Source organism: Prionailurus bengalensis, chromosome A1 (assembly GCF_016509475.1).
Source record: "Prionailurus bengalensis isolate Pbe53 chromosome A1, Fcat_Pben_1.1_paternal_pri, whole genome shotgun sequence".
NCBI lineage: Eukaryota > Metazoa > Chordata > Mammalia > Carnivora > Felidae > Prionailurus > Prionailurus bengalensis.
Genome location: NC_057343.1, coordinates 188015642 through 188040944, shown reverse-complemented (window position 1 = coordinate 188040944; position 25303 = coordinate 188015642). Strand labels below are relative to the sequence as shown.

Below are 25303 nucleotides of genomic sequence, written 5' to 3'. Positions count from 1 at the left end.
GCTATGACCAAGGCAATATTCTTTCAATAAACTCCCTAATAATGGGCTTGGAAAGGTATTTGACTTGAAATTAAATAAATTGGCAAGGATAGAACTCATTGAAAGACTTGAAGGGGGTGAGGTAATTAATCAAGTATGTCCTGGGGAGGATGGTTAGAAGCAGAGTGAACAGAATGAAAGCCCTGTGAGATAGAGCAAAGGGGCCAGTATGTTTGGAGCTCAGAGAGCCAGGGGAAGAGTAATAAGATTCAGCAACAATTAGGCAAGTGCAGAGAACCAGGCTGTGTATGAACTTTCAGGACATTTTAAGAAAGTTGGCTTTTACTCTGATTGAAACAGAGAGGCATGTAGCATTTTGAGCAGAGCAAATCCATAATCTAACTTTCCTTTCAAAGTGACCATTCTGGCTGTTGAAAAGTTTGTAGGTTGGGAAAGGCTGCAGCGAAAAGACCAAGTAGGAGGCTGTTTAAACAGGCCAGGTTACAGACTGTAGTGACTGAGAGAAGGGTGGTAAGAGGTATAAAGTGTGAGAAGTGGATAGCTTCTGGGTATATTTTGAACTTTTAGTCACCATAAGGTGAGAGGAGAAGAAAAAGAAGAAATGACTACAGTTGTCTTAGCCAGAGTAGCTAAAGTCACCCTCAACTTTGGGAGAACAATCAATTTTGACTATTTGGGGTTTGAAAGACCCATTAGACATCCAAAATATAATGCCAAGCAACTGCCTGAGGTTTAAAAGAGAAGTATTGAATGAAGGTACAAATATGAGTTACTTCAACAGGAAGAAGTTGGGGAACCATTGAGAAACCAGCAAAGGACTCCGAGAAGGGGCAATCACTGAAGTAGAAGTAAAACTCAGAGTGCCAAGAAGGTTGGTTCCAAGAGAAAATTGCCCCTTATAAAATAGTTTTTGCTGTCACCTAACACTATATGTAACCATACTCAGCATTACTTTTGGTTCTGCAGAACATGTGGATTTTATTCAGTTATTTTACAAATAGTTACAAGCATATGGTATGTGCTAGGCAGACTGTTGGGAATTAATTATCAACCTCTGGAGTCAGGAAAGCTTTCTCAGAAGAAGTGATGTCTAAATTTTTACCTGGAAAAAATAAATAGGAATTAATGAGGGAGACAATTTGGGGGATAAGGGGAAATGTTGCAGGAAGAATAAACTGTAAATTTCTAGAAACAAATAGTATCTCTGTGAAACTGAAAGTAATTTGGTCTGGTGGGATCTTGGGATTCAAGCAAGGGATGGGAGAACTGAGGTCTATAAATGAGCAACAGGTCACAAAGGACCTTGAGAACCAAGATAAATTGGGGCTTTTCCTAAGGATATCGTAGAAACTTTAAAGGTTTTTAAGATGGAAAGTGACATGATTTTATTTGCATTTTCACATTACCTTGGCTGCTTTATAGCATATGGGCCGTGTGATGGCTAATTTTATGTGTCAAGTTGGTCACACCATTATGCCCAGATACATGGTCAAAAACTATTCTGGGTATTTCTGGTTTTTGGATGAGATTGACATTTAAATCTGTGGCTTTTGAGAAAAGAAGACTGCTTTCCAGATTGTGTGTGGGCCTTATACAATCAGTGGAAGGTCTGAATGGAACAAAAGATTGACCTTCCCTGAGCAAGAAGAAATTCTTCCAGCAGATGGCCTTTGGACTTAAACTACAAGTTTGGAACTTTTCTGGCCTCAGGCTGAGGGCCTTTGGACTTGAATTGCAACATCAGTTTTCCCTGGGTCTCCAGCCTGCTGGTCCACCAAGCAGATTTTGAACATGCCAGCCTCCATAATTTCATGAGCAATTATGTGTGTATATACACACATTCTATTGGCTCTTATTTCTCTGGGGAACCCTAATACTGCTGGGAAGGGGAGATTGAAAGCTGGGCCTCCCCAGGCTTTGCACTTGCTATGTGAGTTTGGGACGCTTCCTGAACATTTGCTTTTCCCAGGCCACTCCAAACCAAGGATTCTAAAGAGGCTGTCCCAAGTGCTTCAAGACGGCTCTTGGAACAAGAACAAGAGCCAGGAGCCAGTGTCCTTATTATCTGCCAAAGCTGAAATGGGAAAAGCTCATTTCAAACTGGCAAGATCACCCCTGTAATTTAATTTTAAATGAAGCTTCTAAAACATTTAAAAGTTTTTATTTATTAATCATCTTGTACTTTGTATGCATCAATAGTTTTGTCTTATACATACAGAAAGATTCTCTAAATGTTCAAATGAATTCCTGGCAAGTGGAATGAGAAATAAGTATGAATAAATAAAGATTTGGCAAGCTACTCTGAAAGATTTCCAACTCAAATGGTTCTTCGATCCCTCCAAGGGTGTTTTTAAGCAAGTAAAGAAAACTAGGTGAGGAAAGAATCTTTCCATTTTATTCAGTCAGGGCTTAGGCCATTCAGAATGAGAAATGTAAGCTCTACCCAGGGCCACTCCTATATTGAGGTTCAAAGAACACTGATGGTTTCCTGCCACAAATCTCACACAACTCTCAGGAGCATTTATTAGCCTACACATTCAGAAACTCTTTTGATCTCTTGGAAAGTTTCAGGCTCCTAGCCTTCTTTCCTCATGTCCAGTTGACCAGATGACCACAGTGGTGTGCCTTCTCTCTCTGTATTGTCTTACTTATAAAGGAAGGTTCAACCATTACTTTGGGGACTTAAAAAAATAACATCTTCCACATTGAGAAGTAAGTACTGCTTTTACAATTCAAAATTGTTCTAAATGATGTCTTAAAAAAAGATAACCTTATTTAAAGAGAAAGCAAGAAAGGAGATTTTCAAAATCCTTTCGAAGATGTGTCAAAGTTACTCATTTAATTTACATATACATCTCTCTTCTGTCACCCAATTAAGAGAAACATCAAAATATCTAGAATTTGACAATTCTCAGCTTCAAAAAATAACACTGAATAAGTGTTAAACTATAAACATAAAATAGAAATTTAAGAGTAAACACTCCTCCCTTTCTTTTTCCCTAAATACTTTGACCTTGTTTCTAACTTCACTTTTAAAAGTACTGTATCTCCAGCAGCGAAACTGAAGCTCTGCAATGCATTTTGTAGCATGAAAGTAAAGGGGTGAAGTTCATGGGCCTTGGAGTCAGTCAGCTCTGGATGCAATACCAATTGTTCCATGTTATGTTCTCTGTAACATAGGTATGCCAATAGTTTATACTTCACACTGCTATTTTGAGAGTTAAATTCACATCACATACCTTAGAGGGGTGGGTGAGGTGGTGTCAGGTGCTGAAAATGTTTCCAAAAGTCTTTGCTTTCTCTCTTTATTTTTTCCTCTCCCCTTCTCTTTCTTCTGTGTTCTTTCTGCAGCAGTATAATGGGTAATACCAGGCTCTTCAACTCACCACTGTGGGCTAGTGATTTTCAAAGTATTTTGTTTATCGACCATGTCAATATTTTGTTGTTGTAGTTAGAAGAAAATGTCTTCCTTTCCATGTATAGTTTCCCTCTTCTACTACTGCTGCTTCACCTCAGAAGTTTCTGGATAATTTTTTATTAGTTCTTCACTTCAGGTTCATTCACTAAGCTCCATTCTACATAGGGTCTCTGGGGAGGTGGAAATTTCTCCATAACTTCTATTTCCCATTTAATTTGTGCCCCAGACTTCATCTCTGAAGTTGTTGACATCGTCAAGAACCGAAGTCCATGGCACACTCTGTAATGATGGAGATCCCTTAAACTTCCACCCTTGCCCTCCCCTTTCCTCTCTCCATTTCTCTCCCAAAAGTTCCTTGCCCCCTCATAACTCTTTGGTCCTCATCGAAATCCTTCCTTGGGTGGTTTTTGTGTTGTTCTTAGTCAAGTTCACTACTGCTGGATGGATCCAGGAAGTGTTGGGAGATAAGGGACTTCTGAGTCACTGCATAGGGAAAAGAGACACTGAGCTTCAAAGAGAGTGACTTAAAAGTAGTCAATCACATGTTCACATTGTGAAAACCTCTGTTGCAATTCTGTATACTTTATAATATAAAAAAGTTTATATATCTTTCTTATTTTGAGAGAGCATAAAAAATTTCATTTATAAGGTGTCAGCCTCCAGGAAAGTGAAGAAAAGAGATCTTGTCACAATTATAATAGCATAGAAGCTTGCTTCATATGAAAATACTCTCATAGATCTTGTAATATGCTCTTTCCTGGGATTACAGATCTAGAACATCAGGATGGGATTTTTGGCATAGGAAAGATGAATGTTTCAGTGTCTCTCTGACCATACTGTAACTGTCCAGAAAATAAAAGATGCAGTGCTTTGGGGTTTTCTTGAATTCTAAGACTCATCTGGCAACCCCAGGGTTGCAATCCCTCAAGGCAACCATTGGATGGGGCTTAATAGTAACTGCTTTTAGGTAGAGCTTGTCCTCCCTAGTTATCCACAGTCCCCACCACTCCCTATTGTTTTGTGCCAAGTGTATATTACTATTTTACCATTCCTATTAAGCCCTGTATACACATTTGAGTTTCTAAAACATAGGGTGTGAGATATATTAATCCTCTAGCCAAACCTTAGATCTCTTGTTAGCTTTCTTTCAGAACGGAAACAAGTTATGCCCACTTCCTTTGCACATTGAATCCTAGAAATAGTATATTGCTGATCTAACATTAAATCCATCCTGTTGTCTCTCATACCACTTTGTGGGGTTGAGGGACCAAGTACCCACTAGGTCTCAGATGGGAATGTAGTGATGAATCTAACTTTTTAAATGAAGCTATCTAGCAGCATTATACTGCTGCAGAAAGACAGAAGCTTTTTTTTTTTTTCTTTTCTACTGAGATGCTCCAGCCTGTGTGATGCTTTCACTGTGATCACAAGAGTCTGTCATTTGTAGCATGTCTGGGGCAACGCCAGGGGCAGGTTTCCCAAACTTCATTACACCATTTGCTCTGAGGTCTACCATTTCCTCAGTCACCACCACTGAATAGTGTACAAATCTCTACTTCCATGTAACCAGGTATCCTTCTTCCCAATCTGAGAGAATTTTTTTCCTCTCTCCTTACCCTCAAAGACATTCATTTTCCTCAGTATTAGTGGGACACTAAGCATTGTCTCTTAGTATGTCCCAGGAGCTTTTCCTTTTGTTTCCAATAAAAATCTCTGAAGTGAAAAAGTAAATATATGAATGAATACTAATGTACTAGCTGGCCACTAGAACCAAACAAAAGAATGCATCAGAATATGAACAAATAAACACATTGATAAGGAGATCTACCAAAGAAGCCTAATCATTCTGGGCTTTTCTGGAATTGGCCATTTCATGATTATTCTTTGGTTCTAGTCCATATAGTAGGGTGATACTATGGTGGGTAGGGTGGAAGAGGGCTGCACATTTGGCTAATGCTCTGTCACATTACACATTGTATCACATGGGGATAAGAATGTATTTACATTATCTTGCTGCTGTCTGCTTTAGGAAATCAAAGATTATGGATTTATTATGCCTATTGATATCTCTGAGAGATTTTCTTACTAACCTGATATTATTCTAGGGGTGGAATGGCTCAGAGGGATATTCTGCGTGGAAAAAAATGATATATGATATTTCAGAATTAGAACAAATATCAGAAGAGAGTGAGGCTATCTGAAGTGTTTTTAGAAGAAATTATACTAGTTGGAGTATGCGTAGGGGAATTTACCAATTATGAATTGATCAGCACATCTGAGGGAAGGTGTTTGGGGCTTTCCCATTCCAGAGCTAAGTTACTGACCATGAATTGCACCTATGGTGTCACTTCCTATTGGCTCTCTCACCATCCCACCTACATGAGTTTCTGTGCGTGCGCGCGTGTGCATGCACACACACACACACACACACACCACCAGTTATTTGAATGTGTTCCTGTACTGGAGCTGACTTCTGTTCTCTCTGCTGGACAGAATGCTGAAACTTAGCATGAAGGGTGTCAACTGAAAATGCACATATTTTGCATTTGTAGGTTTACATAATTTGCAATTTATAGTGTAAGCTGAGAAGAACTGGTTCTTCACTCATCCCATAATTGGGTCTTTTCAGTGATGTTCATTCTTTGATAGCAATAGCTCCTTTTAATCCTGAATGTATTGGACAATAATGTCCTGACAGGCTGCCTCCCTCACAGATAGTGTCTATCAGGTGCTGCTTGGACATTCTAAAGTCATGAGGGGTGAAAGTCTCGGAGCTTATCACCAAATGAGTTGCTGGCCTTAAGAGAGTTCCTACATGTTTGAGTGGTGCCAAATAATCCCATAGGGCAGGGGCTTTGTGTGCTCAACCTGTACATTTCCAGTACTAGTACTACATATGGCAGAAGGCAGACTCTCAGCAAATGTTTTTTGAGAAATGACCAAAATGAATGTGAATTAAGTAAGTCCGGTTGCTTTTAATGCTGAAGTGGAAAGAGCTTACAAGGATTTGAAGATGAGACCAACCTGGGTAGGAATCCAAGTTCTTCCAGTCTCACAGGCAAGGTACTCCCTCTTTCTGATCTTGAGTTTCTTTTACTTGAGGAATATGGTAAGGACTAAATGAGTATTACATTTGCAAAGAGCTTAGCACAATGTCTTCATCAGATATACGTTCAATGTTAAACGAATGCATAATGTTTAGCATATTTTCATGAGTAAAGCTAATTTTTAAATTAATTATCCTTGATATAAAATATCCTAAGAGAACATTTAATAATTATTGTGAAGTTTTAGGCATAATACAATTTGTGATATATGTGCTATTATAGTAATGATGAAAATTAACAAAAGCAACAACAATAGTATCTACTGTTTACATACCACTTACCATGCAAGGTGTCAAGGACTTCTAATGGGTTATTATATTCCATCTTTACAACAGCCCTATGAGGGAGGTGCAATTATATCTTTGCTTTACAGATAAGAAAACAGAGTTAGATGGATTAAGTAGCTGCGTAGTCAAATGCCTAATATGTGACAAGTTTGAGCTCAAACTCAAATCTGCCCAACAGCAGGTCCCAAGTTTGAAGCTTTCCATTGCTTTTCACAAAGCCAGGATTCAACAATCTAACTCATACTAATAAACTAAACACACACACACACACACACACACTCTGAACCCAATGAAACCACAACACATTCTTTTAAGTTTTATTTATATTTCTTAGTTCAAGAATTACACACTAGCCAACATTATTATATATTTACATGCTGAAACTGGTTGTAATAAGTTTAAATTCAAGAAAATAATTCTTATGTGCTACTCATTTATAATCCTCATTTGTTACTATCTCATGTATCCCAGAGATTTTAGTAGTCCTGTTTTTTAGAAAGACATGAAAATAGATGCAATGATATCCACTTGTGTTTTGCATTTTCTAGCCATTGGAAAATGTGCATTATGTGCATATTAAGAAAGGCTACAAGGTAATTAGTAAGGCTGATAATCACTACATTGTGAAGAAACTAGAATATCACTTTTTATAAAAGGACAATTCAGAACTGTGCAGGGACAATATTCATAACAGAACTATTTAAACACCCATGCAAATAAAATTTTTTAAATGCTATGGAATTTAAATCATTTGCAACTTTGTTTGAAATAATTATGTTTAAAATGACCATGGTTTAACTCAAATTACTGAACTGAAAAGGAAAAAGATACAAGCTGATGGAACTGTCAGCTTGCTTCTGGTGGTACAAAGACACACAAATGGGCATCAGATTAGTGGACATTTGACAGGAGAGAGACATTTGGTTCTGAAAGTTAAAAAACACAAAGTTTTGTTTGTCATCATATTGGATCATATTTATCTTTATCACAAAAGAACTTTTCAAAGCAAATTAAAATCTGATGTTAGAATTTTTGCATATATCTACAGAAATGTTTCACTTCAATTTTTAAGTAATAAATTTTTAAGGGTGTTGCTGCTTTTTTTTTCTTAAATGATTTCTTTACGGCAGTATCTTAGTTAGCATTCTGTTGGCTCCTTACTAGTTTTTACAATGTTCCTAGTGTATTTGGAAAATATTTTTTAAACCTTTGGTGTGAAGCAGTCTTTTTTTTTTATTTTCCCCTATTTTTCCTTTTTTCTTTCCTTTTTTTTTTGTTTTTTAATAATTCTGGAGTCTTTGGTTAAAAGGAATAATACTATCTAAAGACAAAATGCTATTATTAAAAAAAAGTCTCATGTGTATTATGTGTAATAAATTTCTGGAACAGGTATGAATAATAAGCACTTTTATTTCCTGTAGTGCCATCAATATAAACTTTTACTCTTTTAAAATTGAGATTTAAGTTACAACCTTTGGTGTCTTGAACTCTGACATATAAAAAAATCTATCAAGTTATCAATGATCATTTCTGCTTTTCCCATTTCCATTTCTAAGGCTATCTCTTGGCTGTTACATTGACTACATAAACACTACAGCATTTCCCATAAAGGGGATGAGAGTGGAAGTGAGAGAGCGGAAAGTGAGAGTGTGAGTGTGTGTGTGTGTGTTTGTGTGTGTGTGTGTGTGTGTTTGTGTGAGTGTGTGAGTGTGTATGTGTGTATGTCTGTGATAGCAAATTGAAACCCTTCTGTCTGGGATCCCAAACCATTTATGCAAAAGGGTGTTTAAATTACTCTGCTGGGGCACTGCAGTAACTGTACTTAGTAAAAAATAAATAAAAATTAAGAAAAAGAATTAAACAATTATTTGTATCTATTGACTATTCATTTACAGCATGTTGAATTATTTACATAATATTATAACACATGAACATAAGCCATAAACAGAATTAGCACATTGCCTTACCATAAAATACAAATTAGAAGTTAAAAATATTTAAGAAATCTGTTTTAATATTTACACACGCTCAGTGAAAGTTATGGTTGCTCACATTACATGGACTCTGTACACTTAGCAAAATGGCATGATTGCTACAGTTGAGAGTATTTGCCCTAACCAACATGGTGGGGTTATTATTTTTTTTTTCCTCCTTCAAGGAGGATTTTTTTTTCATTTTCTGTTTTAAGACTTTGTTTTTAAATCACCAATAGACAATGTTATTTGTTTTCTTGAAAAAGAGAGCAAGTAGACAAGCAATGTGAGAACTAGTTAATTCCCGATGTTCTGAGGTACAGTACTATTGTAGTGTCAAACTGTGCAATGGTTCATAAGAACTGTAGGCATTGATCTGCTGATAGAGAAATGCTCAGTACCCTGTATTACTAGTTTCAATAGGTTGATTTGTTGGTTGCCAATTAAAAATACTCATACATTGGTTAAATGAAGGAAATAAAACATATTAGCTTATTCCTTTTGTTTTCCAACATATGAATGCATATATATGTATTTATGTTTACATGGATCTATATATACACATATATACATGTAGATATGTTGTAAGACCTGTTGTTGATTGTTTTGCTGTTTTTGTTGTTTAGTATGAACTTAATCATAAGACTGGAACACAGTTACCTATAGAAAATGGAAATTGTGTTAGTTGCCAATTTAATGCAGGTCTTGCTTAAAATGAACATGATCCATTTTCCCACTGCATTCCACTGAACTTTCTCTATGTGTTGTGCTTTTATAAGCTGACAGACTTTTTGTGTTCCTAATACTAGAATGTAAAGTCTTTTGGTTCATAAACCATTTTTATTATTATTATTATTATTATTTTTACTTAGCACTGCTTTTGAAGACATGAGAAGATAAAAGGTCTAGATGGCACTGCTTAAGTATTTTCCCCTGTTGTTAAATTGCAGTAGAAAGAATTGTAACATTCCTTATGCAAACACATGATTATGTTGCATGAGTTTTCAATTCTGAAAATGCATTTCATACCTACTAGCAGTCATGTACAATATATATATACAGATTGAGATCAAAGATTTCATTTAGACTGTGCATTTTAGAGTCAGAATTTGCCTATGAATTTCACAAAGATGAAAAACACCTTAATTGCTGGCTATCTGGCTGTTTCATAATCAAAAGGAAAACTATATATATATATATGTATATATATATATATACATATATATATGTATAAAGTGATACTAATACCATATCAGAATTGCCAAAACACATTTTTGTGGTCCTTAAATTTAACCACTGGATACCAAGCTGACTGGTTTTCATAGAGTTATGAGATCTAGCACCCCTCCCTAACCCACCCCCAGTTTGGTGACTACAGTCCAATTCAACTACAGTAAAAATATAGTTAAAAATAAAATCTACATCTACTGTTGTCTCTGGGCAGGATGAGTCAGTTGTTTCTACCTACGTGGTTATTGAATGCCAATATATGGATTTCGTTCTAGGGCATCTGTTTGAAGCTCCCATCTTTCTCCTTTTTCTGGTTTCTTCTTATCACTGTGAACAGAAATAAATCCTTGGTCATACGCTTTTGAGGCTCATGCTGCAAAGTTTCTTCTTTCACTTTGATCTAGATTACCACGTTGACTTCCCTGGACATTGAAATTTTGTTGTAACCATAAATGACAATATCAAGAATTTTTATGGCTTTTATGATTGCAAATAAGAGCCCACTGCTAGACTTGGGCTCTGAGTTGTCTCTAGAAAAACCTTTCTAGGATGGCATTTTGGAGTTGTGCACCTGAGTTATCGATATGCTCCTTCCTGATATATGCTACTCAAACTTTAACCCCTGGCGAAAAGGGACAGGCACTTTTATTAGTGTGTGCCCCAAAATGATTGCCTAGGTGAAAGCATGTACCTGGAGAAAATTGAGAAATTTTTACTCTGAGCTCATGGGCAGAAACTTGGTTGGATTCTGCCCAAAGATCATACTCAGAAGTGTTCAAGTGTATAATCAAAAAATAAAGGCCAGAGTTCCCTTTGCTGGTGAAGAAAAAAAAATACCTCCCATCTTGGAGCATAGAATTTAGAAAGCTGAATGCTAAACCTTTTTTTTTTCCCCTCTCTGTCTGATAGTTGGAATAGGAGGGCAGCAGGACTCTGTAATATTCCAAGCTGCTGAATTATCAGGGGAAAAAAAACATACATTTTATCCACAGGCAAATACTGGCCTTGCCTACTATGCACAATTAGGGATGTTACTTTGAAAATAAGTGTTTCTTGTCTTTAAAATAGAAATAGCAAAGTCATCCTCTAAGAAAACATTCAATCAAATCAAACTTTAAGGAGAAATTAGCAATTCACTATTTTCTCCAAGAAAAGCAAAATATGGACCTCACATTGATAGAAATAAAATATATTAGCTTATTCTCTTTACTGTCTCACATATGAATGCATATGTCCAATTATTATAGAAAGAAGCACACTGACATAATTTAAAAATTGAATAAAAACAATACATCATGCCTGCTGATCAGTTATATATTTTTCTGTAATATCAATTGAGGCTCATAACACTCATCATGTTAATGTGGCTTTGTTGTTATCCTATTCTACACTACTTTTCATGTTTTCTTTGATCCAGCCGATCGCAACATATACAATGAAAGCACCCTTAAAAAGTCAAATCCAACAAACCCACAAACTAACTCTACTTGTGCACATAATCCTTTAAGTATTGTTTGCTATGAAAAATACAAAGGTGAATGTCATTGCACATAAGGAAATGTAGTTCAATCAATCTCTTCAAAGCCTTGCTTTGTCTCCTAAGAATATAATCAGGATTTCAGAAACAAGAAAAGCTGGCAAAGGACCATTAATCCTTTAAAGAAATGAACAAATCCTTCTTTTGAAATACCCTATTAAATTCAGAAATAAACTTAAGGGGAATGTTGTAGAGACAGCTGACATTGTCTGAGAAAATCAACCTGTCTCCTAGCTTTATCTGTGCTCTATATTAGTATATTTGAATGACTCCCAATCTAACCTGCATCTAAGATACTTCTAATTTTGCTAGCTTTTCTATTTTGTGGTTGTCTTTTGATTAGATAAACTATAAAAACCTCTTTAGGTGTGCTGTCAAAAGCCTGTGAAGTGGGGGAAAAAATCTCTCTCACTGACCTTTTGCCATTATACAAAATATGTATGGACCAGATGCTGTGTGGGGCTGGTAAGGGTCATGCTGCTCGCTTGCTTTAATTTTGTTACAACATTTGTTTCTGGATTTTCCACTCTTCTCTGGATTATTAACTCTATTTTAACCAACAAGAAATAGCTTTTTAGAAACATTTCTTGGCCACCACGCATGATAATGTTTAGTAGTCCCCAGTTTCTAGAAATGTCAAAATGGAAGACATCAGAGTTGACTCCCTGTGCTCAAGCAGAGACTGGCCAAATTGGTTACCAAGTCTCTGTCTTCACTCTGCCTATCCTGTTTGAACTACATGAGAACCTTCTAGAATCCAGTGGGAACTATCTTCCCATGACACACCATTATCACCTTAAGACAGGCATAGGTCATCTTCAGTAAGCATGTTTGCATGGCATTGCAGATGTTTCATAAACACAGTGCCATCTCAACAGCATGCCAACCTTAGAAATGAAGATGGGGAGTATCTGGACATGACCACTTCTCAGCAAAATGACTGGCAATGCTACTGAGCCCTCTCAGAATATCTTCTAAATAATTGCCCTCTATATAGGCTGCATCAGCAGATAAAATGGAACACTCAGACAGTCTTGCCAGCATGTATACAAATCACTTGCATTTTAACTGGAAAACCACAAGGACCTTAGTGTATTCATTACTTAGCAGAAGCAACCCAAATGGTATGAAATGGACCACAGGATAGGCCAGCAACTAAGGTATTTTAGCATCACTTTTGTCCTGGATTGATGTGTTTTCCAAGTCCTACGTCAGGCTGTACAACTGGTTTGAGGAGGAATCTAGTCCTTGCTTCCCATGGGAGGCTATGTTTTAGTTCACATAATAAAGCCAATAGACGATGTTGAAGAAGGAAAAAACCACTGGGAAGAATATGCGGGACCACCGATCTATGGCATTCACATCAGTCAAGTCGGGGATGGTGATTTTCAGTTGGGAGGCACGTCTCCGCAGGCGGCTTTTCTTTTGTGCCACATGTCGCTCAAGAGCATTTCGGCCAAAACTATGCCTGGGTAACCCGGCTTTCCGATATTGGATGCTGGAGGCATCATAGGCCAACATTGTGCTCCTGGGGTCTCCAAGTCCCATCACAGCCTCAGATGTGGCCATTTCGTTTTTTATCTCAAGAGTGCTCAGTAAGATGTTCTCATGTGGGTCCATCTGCAAGGGAGAAGAATCAAATAAGATAAAACAGTAAGCCTTTATTGCTCCTAATTATGCAAGGTGCTAGGATATGTGATCTAGGTAATATTTATCAGAGTGTTAAGAGAACCGGCTTTGAGGCTACATTATCTAAGAAGGATAACAGACAAACAGATATCGCTCATCATCTGACTAAACCCAAATCAGTACATCATTTAGAGCCATTTGAGATCACTGAGGATCATCAGGCTATGAACTGAGATGAGAATGCAGCTTGATCAAGGCTAGTGTCTCACATTTTAACTATATCACAAATATCTTCTAATGGGTTTATTTTTGATGCTCAAAAATCAGAGGCACTCTGACGTTTGCCATTCTAATGATCTTCTTTTAAAAAGCATTGCAATTACCAAGTTGTTTCAAAGTGGCCACTCAAGAGATGAGGAAGAAAGAGGAACATACCAGCTGGGTATGTGGGTTTGGGATCCATGTGTCTGGGTGCATATCCTGGTTCTGCCACTTACTATCTAAGTGAACTTGGGTGAATTCCTAATGTGAATGGTGCCTCCATCACTATAAGCTATGCTAGTTTCAGTTCATCTATTAAATGGTATAATAATCCAACCTTAGAGCACTTCTTTAATAAGGTAATGATATAATAGATATAATAGACTGCTGCTACTACCACTTAGGGCATACAGAGAAATAGAAGGTGTGGCACTCTTTAAAGAATTTACAGTTCTGATATGAATAAATACAAAATTAAGCTGTGCTAGGTATGAAATAGTATTAAGGGATTAATTACTGAGTTATGCTCATGATAGTAGCCTAATTATAGATGAATTCATGCTAAAACTAGAACTAAAACCAGTAGATAACATTTGTTAAGCACTTGCTACATATACCAGAAACCTTTTCCTATAACTTCACTTAACTGTTTCTTAACACCCATGATTATGAGATATCACCCTAAATTTGCAATATCAATATAAATAGGATAAAAGAAGAGTTTTGAACAATAGAAATTCAGGCATCATGTGACTTGCCAAAATACAACAGAATTCAGAACAAGGGACTTGAAAATTAACAGCTGGGCAAAACTGTGCATGGTGGAAGGGTCAGTGGGGTGAGGGATTGACCTGAGAAGGAATGGAAGGAGGCAGGATTCAAGAAGTGAGTTAGCCCAAAGTTGGCTGTATTAAGTTGAATTCTGAGCCCAGGGAGTAGGAGGGTGTCCTGTAGATATGGTGACCTCTTTTATCTCTTGGATAATTTTAGCTTCTTGGCAAAGCTAAAAGGAAAGAATGAATACTGACACAATGATACTCAAATATTAAATGACTGTGATAATGTTTTTTTGTTTTATTAAGAAGGGAAGATTTGTGTGTCTTATTTTTAAGAGCCTTCAATTGCTACAGATAATAAAACCTAGTTGCAACACATTATTATTAATAACAGAGTACATTTATTTTGATGGAGAATCATGATATACCAATTGCCAGTAAAGTTGTTGAAATATAAAATAAAATAAAAATGATCAATAGTAGATACTGATGATATATGGAAGCAAGGGATATAACCAAACACTTAATTGAAAGATAAAATGGTCTGAGCTTCATGAATTATGCAGAAGGCAAAAAGAAGGTTGCTAAGATTATATAGTAACAATTAGCTTTCAAATGTGGTTTAATGACCCTGTATTTTAAATTAAAATCTAAAATATTTTGAGAAACAGAACTTATAAAATATGCTAGAACCTAGTAATTGACCAATTAATCTCTGCCCGCTGATTAGATTTTCTGTAGGTTTGGTATATGGTAGTATTTTGCTTAGTGGACATATTAAACAAATATACTATTAAGATTAATATTTAAAGTTTATAAGATTTGGAAATGAAACCCAATGAATTTAGCAACACTTCTCTCAAGGAAGGGCCAGGTAATGGCTTTAGTGATGGATTCAATGGCCCTAGGGAAGAAAACAAATGTTTAAAGTTACGTCTCATGTGCCAGGGCTTTGCAGAAACTGTCTAACTGAATGCTCACGACCATCTTTTTGAAAAAGGAATTCATTCCTAGGTTATAAAGTGAAGGCATCATCAAATGTCACAAAGTCACACAGTTACTAAGTGATGGAGTTTGATCATTAGAGCACAAAGCTTGGGGGAGAGAAGGGTGACTTTACAACACTCAAGGAAAGTAAAGCGGATAGAAGTGGGGGAACATATCACTCTTCATTATTTCAGAGAGTGTTGTTATTTTCCCTTCTGCTCTGGGTTGTTTGCTCTTTTAACTACCTAGAAAATAACTGCTTAGCAAAATTCCTTTGGCCGCTACACATGACAGTTGTTCAGGAGTCTCCCCCTCTCTAAGCACCAGGATTATTTGTTTTTCTATTGAGCAACTATGTTAAGAACAGTTATGAATATACATCAGACTTGGCTGAGGTAAGAATACAAATCAACAATAATAAGCATTATAAAAATAATGGGAACAGTGGACTCTTAGTATGGCAACTTGTTCTAAGTTGGATAATTCGTCTGATTTTAGTGGGTTTCTGTTGTTTTATGAAACCCAAGATTTGTTAGATAATTCTTGAAGCTTTATAATTTATTTTTAATCAAAAATTTACAAAATATACGTAACAGGCACTAGTGTGTGTCTGGCGCTGTGCCAGGTGTTGTAGCCACAGTGGTGAGGAAGACAGCACGGCTGCCGGTCCCCGTGGCAATAACAGCCTCCAGAAAACAAAATGGATTTGGAGTGAAAAGACTGGACTACTGGTTGCCCTGATTCTTATTTCTGACCTTGGAACAGTGATTTAATCCATCCCAAACTAGTTTTCTTCAACTGTTAAGAATAAAGTTTTGGGAGATCAACTGACTATGCAGGAAGAACTTGGGAAACAGAAGTGCTATGCAAGGTGACTGTCATGACAGGCTACAAATGCAGTGGGAAACATAAAGGTGCTAGCAGGCTGAGAAAACACAGCAAATAGCCATGCCTAAAAAAAGTATCCTGCCCTCACAGTGGATGTGGAATAGACATGAGTGATGAACTTTCCGTAGGTAAGCCTAATCATCTTGCCACTGCTGAAGATCTAATCAGGCTGAGGCTGCGGTTGGTTGCGGTAGGTGAGGCAGGTTGGACATCTGCATCAGCTTATAAAGTGTGACTCCTCAGTGTTGTGCTATATTAGGATAGTTGAACCCCAAACTTTGCCTGCAGAGTCTTAATTAAGGTCATTAATAGTCAAGGTATAAATTAACTTCAATTAAAATACAAAACAATGAAAAGAAAAACAACAATCTTTTTTTCCCAGAAAACTCTTACCCTTAGCTATGGAGCTGTAAAGTGGAGAGGTATAAAGTACAGCTGCCTTCATTTCCAATTTATTTCCCAATTAATGGTGACATGGAGGAGGCAGCTCAAGCGGGTTGCAGTTTATTAGGCTGCACATTCAAGGGAAGCCCTGAGACACTGCTCTGATTACCCCACCTTGTCCCTGAAGGGCCAGTTTTCTCACGTTTGCCATAAAGCCTCCCAGATAATGCCAACCTTGTTTACTCCTCAGAAATTAGCTGCATCCCTCCCTTGACACTACGCCACAGCATCTGTTTGTTTACCCAACTTGCTGTGGAATCACCAGTTCTGAGAATTTTTTATTTGTTTGTTTGTCTGTTTTGAATAGTAGCCCGATCAACACCTGGAAGCATATCTGTTTTCTTTTAGAAGTGGAAATATAGTGCAGTGTTTCCAAGTTCTAATTCTGGACTCAGACAATCCACATTTTGACTCTGGGTTGAGCCATTCACCAGTTTTGATTCCATGGGCAAATCATTCAACCTCTCTGAGTTCATTTCTTATATGTAAAGTGGGAGAAACACCAGTCTCTAGAGTTGTTTGAGAGGATTAAATAAGACAGCACATGCAAACCACTTAGCCCAGCTTTGCCCATAGCAAGCACTCAAAAAAAATCATAATTGTTCTTGCTTTTAAAAAGCAATAAATATTCATTAAATGCATACATTTGATCTTCCATGGCCATTTTTTTAAAAGCCATCGACTATATAAACAAACCAGAGCTTTGAATTCATCAGATTATTTAAATTTTGCTTTGATTAGTGACTTCTGTAAAGTGCTGAGAACAATGCTTCATATAAAGTAAACACTATGTTTTTGTTATAATACACAATACACTTATTAAGTATAATACATAAGTCTGGACTGAGCTACTTCTGAATGGTGAAGTGAGATGAGTAAAAGCTGCCTTTCATTTCACAGGTGGAAAGGGAGCACAGTATTCATGGGTTCACAGATCCACCAGCTATCCTCCTGACTGATAGGGAAAACAGCCCTCAAGCCAGTGTCAAAGAGGGAGATGTCTCCATTGCTAGTGTGGCAGAGCAAGGAAAGAGCCTGGCTTCTCTTTCCTCATGGCCCTACAACATTCCACCATAATGCTTGTCATTATGATCATCTGTTTAATATTTGGCTGCCCCACCAGGCTATACTTCCTGGGAAAGGCAGAAGCAAGGTCTTTTTCTTTCACTGTTGTATCCCCAAGCACTTGGCATGGTGCCTGGCACATAGTAGGGGCTCAGTAAGAAGTGATTAGATAGAATTAATTTTGTGACCTTAGTAATCCAATCTCTCAGTGAGTCATCAGTAAGGTGGATTTAATTTTGCAGCACCAGTCTGAAGATTGGATGGGGTTACCCCCTGAAGTCCTTTCTCACTCTAGGTATTCTCCCTCTATTTATACAGGTCTCTTGCTGAAGCAGTATGCTCAGGTGCCTGAAATATGGAAGGAGCATTTTTGATAGGGCCCTGGCTATTTACATGATGGATGCCCCATTCTTGTCTCAGAGAAGGGAGCTTAGTGAGTAGCAACTAGAAGCCAGGACTAATCATTTTACATATTGACCTCTTTCAGTTATCCCAGTGGCCCTGTAGGGCAGGTACTAATCTCGTGCTCAGAAAATAAAGCGCAGAGAAATTAAGAAACCTAACACAAGTTCTCATAGTGAATATGTGTTAGAGTAGGAATTAGAATCTGGTCTTTGTTCGCCGTGTCATGCTGAGGCACAGCAGCAGCCCCCAAGCCCTTGTGTCCTCTACAGCTCATAAAAGAGGACCCTCTCAGTGAATGGTAGTCCTCTGGAGGCTTGCAAAATTTTCCTTAATAAGGAATGAATAAGAATTTCTGTCTTTAAATATGCCACTAAATATGACAGCTGATGTAAAATCCTATTAAATTCAAATGCTTTCACCTACGTATAGTAGACATCTGTGGTTTGATAGTTCACCAGCCCTACCAGGGACAAATTCTGTCTAGGAACCATCTCTCAGTATTTCCTTGGTTTGGCGGATGGTATAGTCTGTTTCAGAGGTTTCCAAACTTGAACATTCATCAGAATTCCTTAGAGGCTCTGTTAAAACATAGAGATCTCGGGACCCTACTTGCAGGGTTTCTGAATCAGTAAGGCTGGAATAAGGCTCAATGATCTGCATTTCTAACAAGCTCCCAGGTTAGAAATCACCAGCTTGCAGGTGATGCCAGGCTGCAAGGCTGGGGTTCACACTTGGAAAACTATCAGTCCATTGGACAGCAGCAGAGGGCATGACTTCAAATAAAGAAGAAACAGAGGCCTTGAGACACAATGAAAAAGGTGAAGTTCTGACCACAGTCCACACCACCAAGCTGAAAAGCAACTTTCATACAGAGAAAACATATGTGACCTCCATTTATTACTTTCTGGAGATAGGAACTATATTAAAGCCTTCACACAGTTTCAATATTTAATCTTGACAATAAACCTATGAGAAAGTTATTTCTAATATTCTCATTTTAAAAATGAGGAGATTGAGAATTCTGGATTATTGATCTGTCCAGAGTTGCACAGTTGGTATGTAATGTACTGGCACTAAATCTGTCTGTTCCAAGGTTCCTAATCCTCACACAACACAACTGTCTATCTTGAGACTGTCTTCAATTATGAGTTCTGTCTTAAAATGCCATCTCTCTATCAGAGTGTACTTAGGCGAAGACATTCCAGAAAATGATGGGAATAGCAGTTGTCATGTGGATTTAGCTAATCTTTGAAATCGGGTCTCCACCCCAACCTTACCAGGCTTGACCAAGTGGATTTCCTAATTGTCTTTTTCTTCACTTGAGCAGTGAGACACAGTAGAAAACACTAACCTGTCCTTTTTTTTTTTTTTTTTTTTTGATTAAGATATTAACAAGACATAGTTTCCCTTTAACTAGAAAGATCATGTACCAATCTCTACTGCTCTGGGAAATATAACAAAATATTTTTCAAATTTTCATGTTTTGGCATTTTTACTTACTCAAACACCCATGAGAAATTTGTTGATAGTAGTTAAAACAAGAGAGAGAAGGAAGCAAAAGTAAATGAAGGGGAAGAGAAGGAAGAGGCAGACTAGTGAATAAACTGTCATTCTCTGCAGATAAATTGCCTTTGCAAGAACCAAGCCAAAGGCCTTGCTTTAGTCCAAGCATCTACACTATTTGCTTTCTAGTCTTGAACTTTAACTTACAGGTGTCCATTCCTGACAATAAGGGTTTTTGAAGAGGCCCTATTAAACAGGCCAGTACGAATAAAGAAAGTCTCATGTTTCTCATTCAACAATCCACCATAAAATTATGCTTTACCTGGGGTTATTTTGCTTATCAATCAACAATTAAATGCTGAAATTTTGGGAAACAGTGATTTATTTACTCCAGCATTCCAGAGACTCTATGAATGATTCTCCGTGAATAACACAGTGTGCACACTGATTGAATCAGCTGTTCTGTTGGGTAGGAGGATGGACTTTTCTGCTGACCTAAGTTATTTCCCAGACTGACCTGTCTGTTGATGGTTTAAATAGGAGTAAATTCATGTTAAACACCTGGATTAAGAGCTTTTCTTTTCCTTCTTTCCATTCCTAATTCCAACATTTTTTTTTTTTTCCATCAAGAAACAGAACATGCTTTGGTTAACAGAGTTCCATTTTGCTTAAAAGGTATCACATTAAACAATGACGAATGGATCTTATTTTTATATAATTTGTTAATTACAGGTCTAGTTTCAGATTTCTTGCTTCCTTTCTGCACCTTTCTCAGTGACAGGTGTATGCTCTGGAGGAATGTCCTTGTCCAGAAAAACAAATCACATCCCTCAGTGACCCAGCAGCATCACATGCTTATCTTGGGAAGTGAAAAGGGGGTATTTTAAATCCCAGTTTACCACTCATATCATCAAGAGAAGAGTGAAAAATTGCAAAAACTCAGGAAATCCTAACTCTGCAATTTCCAATTACTGTGACTAGTATTGGGTAGGAGATCATGTTTTATCTTCCATGAAATGACACTGTGACCTGAGTAACTTGAAATGCTAAGGTAATGAACTGTTAACCACCTGGGAATATCCAAAGCACTTCTTTCCAAAGTAAAAACACTCAGAAATGACCTAACATGCATTCGGTATTTTAAGAGGTGAAAAAAAGTTCACCCAACCAGAACATGAAATGAAGATTCTAGGAGAGCAAGAAAAGGCCAATATCTTTGTGGAATGCCTCCACCAAAGTAAATGGGGAAATAGTAACCAAATATGGAGTTTAGATCTGGAACATAAATACAGAAGAATACTGCTGAAATACCCAGGTAGTTGTGGAAGGGTGGTCATTTTAAAATACAAACTAGTAGAAAAAAAGGGCTGAGATTTCTACTCTATCTTTTTTAAATTTTGTTATGCTATTATAAAGTGTTTGAAGACTTACAACCATATTATGAGGAATTAGTACTATCAGCATTTTGAAAACAACCCTTCCCATCAAAATGCAGAAATTTGTAAGTAGCTAAAATTTACTAAGTGGTAAAACAATCATTTAAATTTATGTTTGCAGATTGAAATCTTGTGCTTTTTCTACCAAATATTTTCATATGAGGTGAAATACTTATAGTAAGGACATAGGTAGCTCTACTTATTGCTGTTTTGATTTTCAATTTTTAAATTCTCATAGGTAGGTCACATGAGTGTGTATCTCAAGGTTTGTTTAATGAACTGTTTCACTGTTAAGGAAATCCTACTCTATAGTCACCACAATGTGTAAAGATTCTGTTTCAAAAACACACGTGCACACATACACACACACACACAAATCCATCTGGATAAATGGGTGAATCAAGTGAGTTCATGAGGTGTTAAGTTATTATCTCAAGTGATAGTGAATTTTTTAGAGGAAATAAGAAGCATATCTCAGGAGCAGAAAGAGAAGGATATGATTTTTCTCATAGCCAAGGCTAGAAGATAAAGCTTTCATAAAAATTATGATTAATACAGGATCACTAGTGAGAAGACCTTCAGCAAGCATGAGCCATCAAATGAACTAATGTTTGTGCTCTTTTTGGTCCTTCTCATATGGGTTCCTGCCCCTCTCAGTACCTATAAGAAGAGTGGAAAGAACACTGACCTCAGCAGTGAGAGCCAGTTCTAATCTTGGATTGTTCTGGGCCTCAGTGTTCTTGTTCAAGGAAGTCCAGGTGGATTTAGGACAGCCTTTGCTAACCCCCTCTACCAGGGGGTTAATCCTCTGGCTATTACCAACTGAGCCCTCATTTCCCCCATAATGGCAAACATGTAAGCAGCGACTGTATCCCATTGCTTATGTGTCCCTAATGCTGACTGCTAGAGTTGGTACTAAGTATTCAGAATAAAACTTGCTAAATGGAATTACTAGAGGATTAGATTAAGTCTAGGATCACACATTCAAAATTGGCTACAGAGATCATATAAAAGTATGAAGCAGGTGTCATGGAGAAAAGGAAAAAGTTGGCCCTGTAGTGAACTAGACGAAGAAATAGAGGGCTGCCTGAAAGACATTTAAATCCAAAATTTTAAGCTTCACTATTGTGGTCAAAATCACATCTAAGGGTTCAGCCCATGGGATGCTACATCAGTCATTTTAGATTTAATTTATAAAAACTTTGTCTTTAAGTTCCATTTAATCTATACTTATGAACTGCTTTATCGCCTTTAAAAATTATTAAATAACATAGGAATAATGCATAGAGAAATTCCTAGCAAAAATCCTATAGTCCTGGAGTGTCCTTCAAAAACTGTGATCTTGGGACACCTGGGTGGCTCAGTCGGTTAAGTGTGCGACTTTGGCTCAGGTCATGATCTCATGGTTGGTGAGTTTGAGCCCTGTGTCAGGCTCTGTGCTGACACCTCAGAGCCTGGAGCCTGCTTTGGATTCTGTGTCTCCCTCTGTCTCTGCTCCTCCCCCCACTCATCCTCTGTCTCTCTCTCAAAAATAAACAAACATTAAACAAATTTAAAAACTGTGATCTTGATCCAGTGCTAGTATTGTATTTGTTTTCCTAACCACATCGTAGCTCCTTGCTGTGAAATTCTGCAGTATCTCTCTGTCTTTTAACTTCATAAGTAGACTTCCTAATTTTTGTGGCTTAATCTCTTTCATTTCTTTTACTTTCACAGAATCAAATTTATTTATTGTGGAAAATGATTCCTTTCTATGTACGTATTAGTTTATGTGCAATTGATAAAGAATGGTATGCAAATGACAGATCATGTGTTTTATTTATTTATTTATTTATTTATTTATTTATTTTTAATTAATTAATTTATTTATTTATTTTTATTTTTTGAGGTAGGGAGGGGCAAAGGGAGAGGGAGAGAAAGAATACCAAGCAGGCTTGCAGAGTGAAGCTGGATCCGGGGCTTGATCTCACCACCGTGAAATCATGACCTGAGGCAAAATCAATAGACAGAGGCCTAACTGACTGAGCCACCCAGGTGCCCTAGAGATCATGTATTTTTACAAATAATATTTGGATTGAGATAGAAGGATGGATGCTAAATTTAGGGGAAATGAGGCTACATTCAAATTGTTACATTTAATAATAATAAAGTACAATTAATAAAATATATGATGAATGGACTAATTTGTTTTGGAAGGTTGACAGAATTCTTTCTGGGTTCTTTCTAATTTAATAAATAAATCTACTAGTTTCAACTAAAGTTGAAAGTCAGGAGTTGTTTTAATTATATGGAAAAACATAAAAGATTGGAATCATACTGAAATTCTCTGAAGGAGGAAAAAGTGAAGGGAAGTGTATTCAAAATCTACTAATTCTAATGTACATTTCTTCTATCCAAAGGAGGGACTTGTCTTGAATTACTACAGTTCCTTAGGATGAGTAGAATAGAGGCAAGTTTTAAATGAGCTTCTATAAACACAGTCTTATTTTGATGCATTTCAGAGAGGCAGATGTGAGAATTTGTCCATTTAATTCTGATAACTCAAAGAACTTTTAACACTTGGAAACTCAGGTCCTGAGAGATAAAAGTTTGTTCCAGTTCAATTTCCATTTGAATAATTGACTGAGGTCCCAAGCTGGAGGTAAACAATTGATCTAATCTTTTCATTAGCTGGTTCATACAACTCAATGCATTATGGGTGATGACTTGGTAAGATTTTTATACACACTATGTAACTCGTAATTCACAATTTCCCAACCCATTTTTAACTAATACCACAGAGGACATTTGTTTTGGTTTCCTCCCACAAGGCTGCAAACATGCCAGTCAAGTGTTTCTAATGCACAGGGTAGGGGGAGGAGGAATGGGTAGCCTTTAGCAAAGAACTACATTTTCCCTGTAGGGCTTACACATGTTTTCAAGGGTGATGACAGTGCATGTCCCTAAGAGAGAAAAGGGGGGACTTTTCCAGCTAAATGCCCTTGCTCTTCATAATATTCCACAGCCCAGGACAGTGAGTGATAGATGCAGCAATTGATCAGGTTAAATTTCAAGACTTAATGGCAGGTTATGATTGGCTTAAAGGTTGTGTGATCCATAATTACCCTAGGTCATTGGGAGACTCATGGTTTTCTCTTGTTATTGGGTTTTGAAACTCACCCAACCTTGTCCCATAAGCTAATGAGGATGGGGGTAGGGCATACAGAACCACCCATTGCCATTGCCTCATTTCTGTGTCAGAGGGAAATTACCGTCTGCTTCTATCTTTCATCTAAAAGCAAAGAATTCAAGGTTTAATTTCTGTCCTCCTTAGTGAAGGCACCAAAATTTTAATGTAGTTAAAAATCTGATAGTTCCCTCTCCCTGGAAGATATTGACTCAAAAAGAGAATTAGACTACTTGAGAAAAACAAAAATAAACAAACTATATCACCTCCACTCATATGTATTAGAGACACTTATTCCCTCCACAGAACCTCACCCACAACCTCTAATTGTCTTTCATTTAATTTAGCTAAGAAGCCAGAAAGCTGATCTAATGTGGACCAGATGGGCAGGATTCCAGGGAACATATAGCAAAAGGGTAACAGAAAGGAGCAACATATTCAACTCCACAGAGATGCAAGGAACACAGCCAGTGACCTTGGCTTCTACAGATTTAGAGTTTAGTTTGGTTCTTGAATGGCAGGGGCCATGAAAGTGTTGCTGAAATGGGTGCCTGGAACAGAGGTAGGCTGGATGGGGAGGGTATGTGGATTCACAGTGATTACTCAATCCTACGAGTGGGAGTGGAGACACATGTTTAGCATTAACTAGCACTGGATGTAGTAGCTGTGCTTAAAAAAAATTGAACCAGTAGAAACCAACTCAGTAGTACTTAAAAGGGGGTATAGACAAAATAACTTACAGTGTGTAGTTTTAAGCATGTACCCACTGTATACAACAAAGGAAAAATAACTGATGCTAAGAGAAGTCTGACTATAGAACAAATGTCTTCATAACAAATATGAATGGCAAATATCTAATTACAACAAAAGTATTTATAAACTCCAGACCGTTTCTTAATAGAACATTACTATTACTGAATAATATGCAGCTGTTGGAATAGGACCAAGGGATTTCTAACATTTGTGTCATCAGATAATAGGGAGTAGGAAGATCCATATTCATCCTTACTCACTCTTACATATCTTGCATCTTTCACAGTTCAGTTCAAATGTTCCTTCCATTGGGAGTCTTCCTTAACATACCCCACTCTGTCAGTTCCTCTGAGACATATTCTCATAGTAATATAGAAATTTCCTTCACTGCATTTATTATCACTTATGTATTATTTCCATAAATGTTTACTGAAAGTA

The 25303-nt window shown here is 37.2% G+C and overlaps 1 protein-coding gene across 1 annotated transcript in view; it reads right to left on the bottom strand.

Moving 5' to 3' along the window:
* Nucleotides 1–7117: 7117 nt before the first annotated feature.
* Nucleotides 7118–25303, bottom strand: part of GABRB2 (gamma-aminobutyric acid type A receptor subunit beta2) — a 240558-nt gene continuing 222372 nt past the window's right edge. The window contains 1 exon segment of the mRNA XM_043596660.1: nt 7118–13172. Coding sequence (XP_043452595.1) covers nt 12825–13172 — 348 coding nt within the window. The 3' untranslated portion in view covers nt 7118–12824.